Genomic DNA, 2,170 nt, shown 5'->3' with positions numbered 1-2,170 from the left:
TCCCAATGAAGCATTCTGTGACCAGGCATAGTTTGCTCCAAGCCTGGAGAAATGCATGCCCATAGGAAAGGGGTTTTTTGGTCACACCACGCTCTGGGCTTGTAGGATCTGCTCCTTGGGCTGAAGAATCAGGAAAAAATCCAAACAGCAACTTGTGGCAATGAGTCTTTATTATAAATATTTGTTCCACCTGGCAGGGCAGTGACAGCAAGAGGGACTTGGTGGCCAGCTGGTCCACACTAGCCCGTGACACCCGGTCACAGTGCCGGTCCCGACGGGGCACAGGCTGGCTCCATCTGTAGCAATGGCACCCACCACTGTGGGACCTTTTGGAGCAGTGCCGTGAGCATCATCTGCTCCCTGCAGGGACAGACCTGGAAGGGTCAGTCGGATGGTGGACAGCAGAAAAGGAATTTCATTTTTTCCTTTGAAGCTTTTTCATAATTTTCTTCACCCAGAGATTCTTGGGGTCGGCGCAGACCTTGGCCCCAGTGGCAGCCACAATCCTACAGTGAGGAAATGAGAACAAGGGAACAAGAACATGAACCATGAGTCATTCCCATCCCACGCGCTACTACCCTTTGTGTACGCAGCCCCATCCTGGACGGAGGCTTGGAGCCACCTTCAGCGCCCTGCACCTTCTTCAGGCTGTCAGTGCATGTTTCAGTTTTCCTAGCCTACCAGCATTAGCAGAAAGCACCAAAACATCTTTTTTTTTTTTCTTTTTCTCTTCTTCCCACCCCACAAAGCTACTTTCCTACCACAGCCCCCACTCCCAGCTGGGACTGGGCTGTCCATGGGACAGGACAGGGTGGGGGCAGCAAGCTCCTGAACTTGATGCCATGCCTGAGGTGGAGGGCAAACCCCAGGAGTACTCACACAACTGCTGGCAAGGAGCAGTCTCTGGGTGTCTCGTAGACACTTTGCGCCCGTCGGACATGTTTCTGCGCATACTTGAAGCAGCACTCGACAGGCATGAAGTAGGCTGCAAAGGGGAGGGAGAGATGTTGTCAACACCCTCAGCAGCATTTTGTAGTTAATTGCATCACCAGAAGATGACACCACGGGATATCAAACACAGGTTGGAGGCCCTGGAGATACTCAGCAGCTCTCACAGCATCCACAGCACAGATTTGATTCCCTTCATGGCAGCAAGCACAGGACTGGGAGAAGCAGAGAGCCAGCAAGTGGGGAGCAGAACAGTGTGGGACCTGGCACCCCCCAGCCCACATGGTTGCAGCTGCCAACGTGCACAGTGATCTCGGGGTGCTCAGTCTGGGGATGAGGATCTGGGGCTTTCCAAGGCAGAGGGCACAATTTGAAAGATGTTTTGGGAGCCTCCAAATAGCTGCACATTTCCCCCCACACACACCCCTTCCAACCACTTCCTCATCTAGCTGAGACCTGGAGAATGGCTGCCAGAGTCTCCTCCAGGCTCCTGCAGCACCTCCCCAGGGTTGTATTTCCTGAGGTTGCCCAGAACCCTCTTCTTCCTTCCCTGTACCCCAGGATGTGCCACCCTGCCCTGACCAGAGCAGTGCTCCTCCTGCCAGCAGCACCATCCCTTCTCCCTGCCAGGGTTTGCTGCCTGACCTCCCCAACAATATGTCCCCAGTAGAGACCCCAAACCCTGACCTACAGTAGGGGCCCAGGAGGTGCCTTACCTGTGGCATGGTGCAGGGAGAAGGTGAGGAGCAGGATGAGCAGAAGGACTGTCCTTGCAGTGAGCATAGTGGCTGTGTTGAGGGCTCTTTATCCTGCTTTGTGCTACCCTGGATGGTGTCTGTGGCTTTTGGTTCTCGCCACACCATAATTTATCCTCCACATCCCACCCATTTTTCCAAAGACCTCAGAAGTTCTAAGAAGCCTCTTCCCAGGGACAAGGGGATTTCTGTCATTGTTTATTTGGGGGACACAACCAGCAGTGGGTGGTAGAGGCTGAGGAGCGGGGCAGCCACTTCTGCTTTCTGAAGAAGAGCCATGAGGCTGCGAGGGTCTTCCAGGAGACTTTGGGGAAACCAAAAAGTTTACCCAGGAAACTGAAAGTTTACCCAAGAAAGCAGATTAAGAATAACTTTCTGTGAAGGCAAGACGTCAAGTGTAATGCTCGGCTGCTCATTTTTAACAGGAGAGACAACCCAAAATCTCAGAGCAGGAACAGGTCATTGAT

The 2,170-nt window shown here is 53.2% G+C and overlaps 1 protein-coding gene across 1 annotated transcript; it reads right to left on the bottom strand.

The window, feature by feature from the left end:
* Positions 1 to 415: 415 nt before the first annotated feature.
* On the bottom strand, positions 416 to 1,731 carry LOC103768452 (C-C motif chemokine 17-like). Its single transcript, XM_008935594.1, has 3 exons — positions 1,665 to 1,731; positions 880 to 985; positions 416 to 506 (listed from the first exon to the last, which is right to left on the bottom strand). The coding sequence occupies exons 1-3, from the start codon at positions 1,729 to 1,731 to the stop codon at positions 416 to 418; spliced, it is 264 nt and encodes an 87-aa protein (XP_008933842.1).
* Positions 1,732 to 2,170: the final 439 nt, after the last annotated feature.

This window comes from Merops nubicus, unplaced genomic scaffold (assembly GCF_000691845.1).
Source record: "Merops nubicus isolate BGI_N331 unplaced genomic scaffold, ASM69184v1 scaffold2562, whole genome shotgun sequence".
NCBI lineage: Eukaryota > Metazoa > Chordata > Aves > Coraciiformes > Meropidae > Merops > Merops nubicus.
The sequence above is the reverse complement of the archived record's forward strand: the minus strand, read 5'-3'. Positions and strand labels throughout refer to the sequence as shown.

Excerpts from the sequence above, each read along its gene's own strand:
- LOC103768452 (XM_008935594.1), bottom strand. The coding sequence starts at position 1,731 with ATGCTCACTGCAAGGACAGTCCTTCTGCTCATCCTGCTCCTCACCTTC. Across the intron at positions 986-1,664 it reads CTCCCTGCACCATGCCACAG|CCTACTTCATGCCTGTCGAG; the intron begins GTAAGGCACCTC and ends TCCCCTTTGCAG. Across the intron at positions 507-879 it reads TGCTCCTTGCCAGCAGTTGT|GATTGTGGCTGCCACTGGGG; the intron begins GTGAGTACTCCT and ends TCCTCACTGTAG.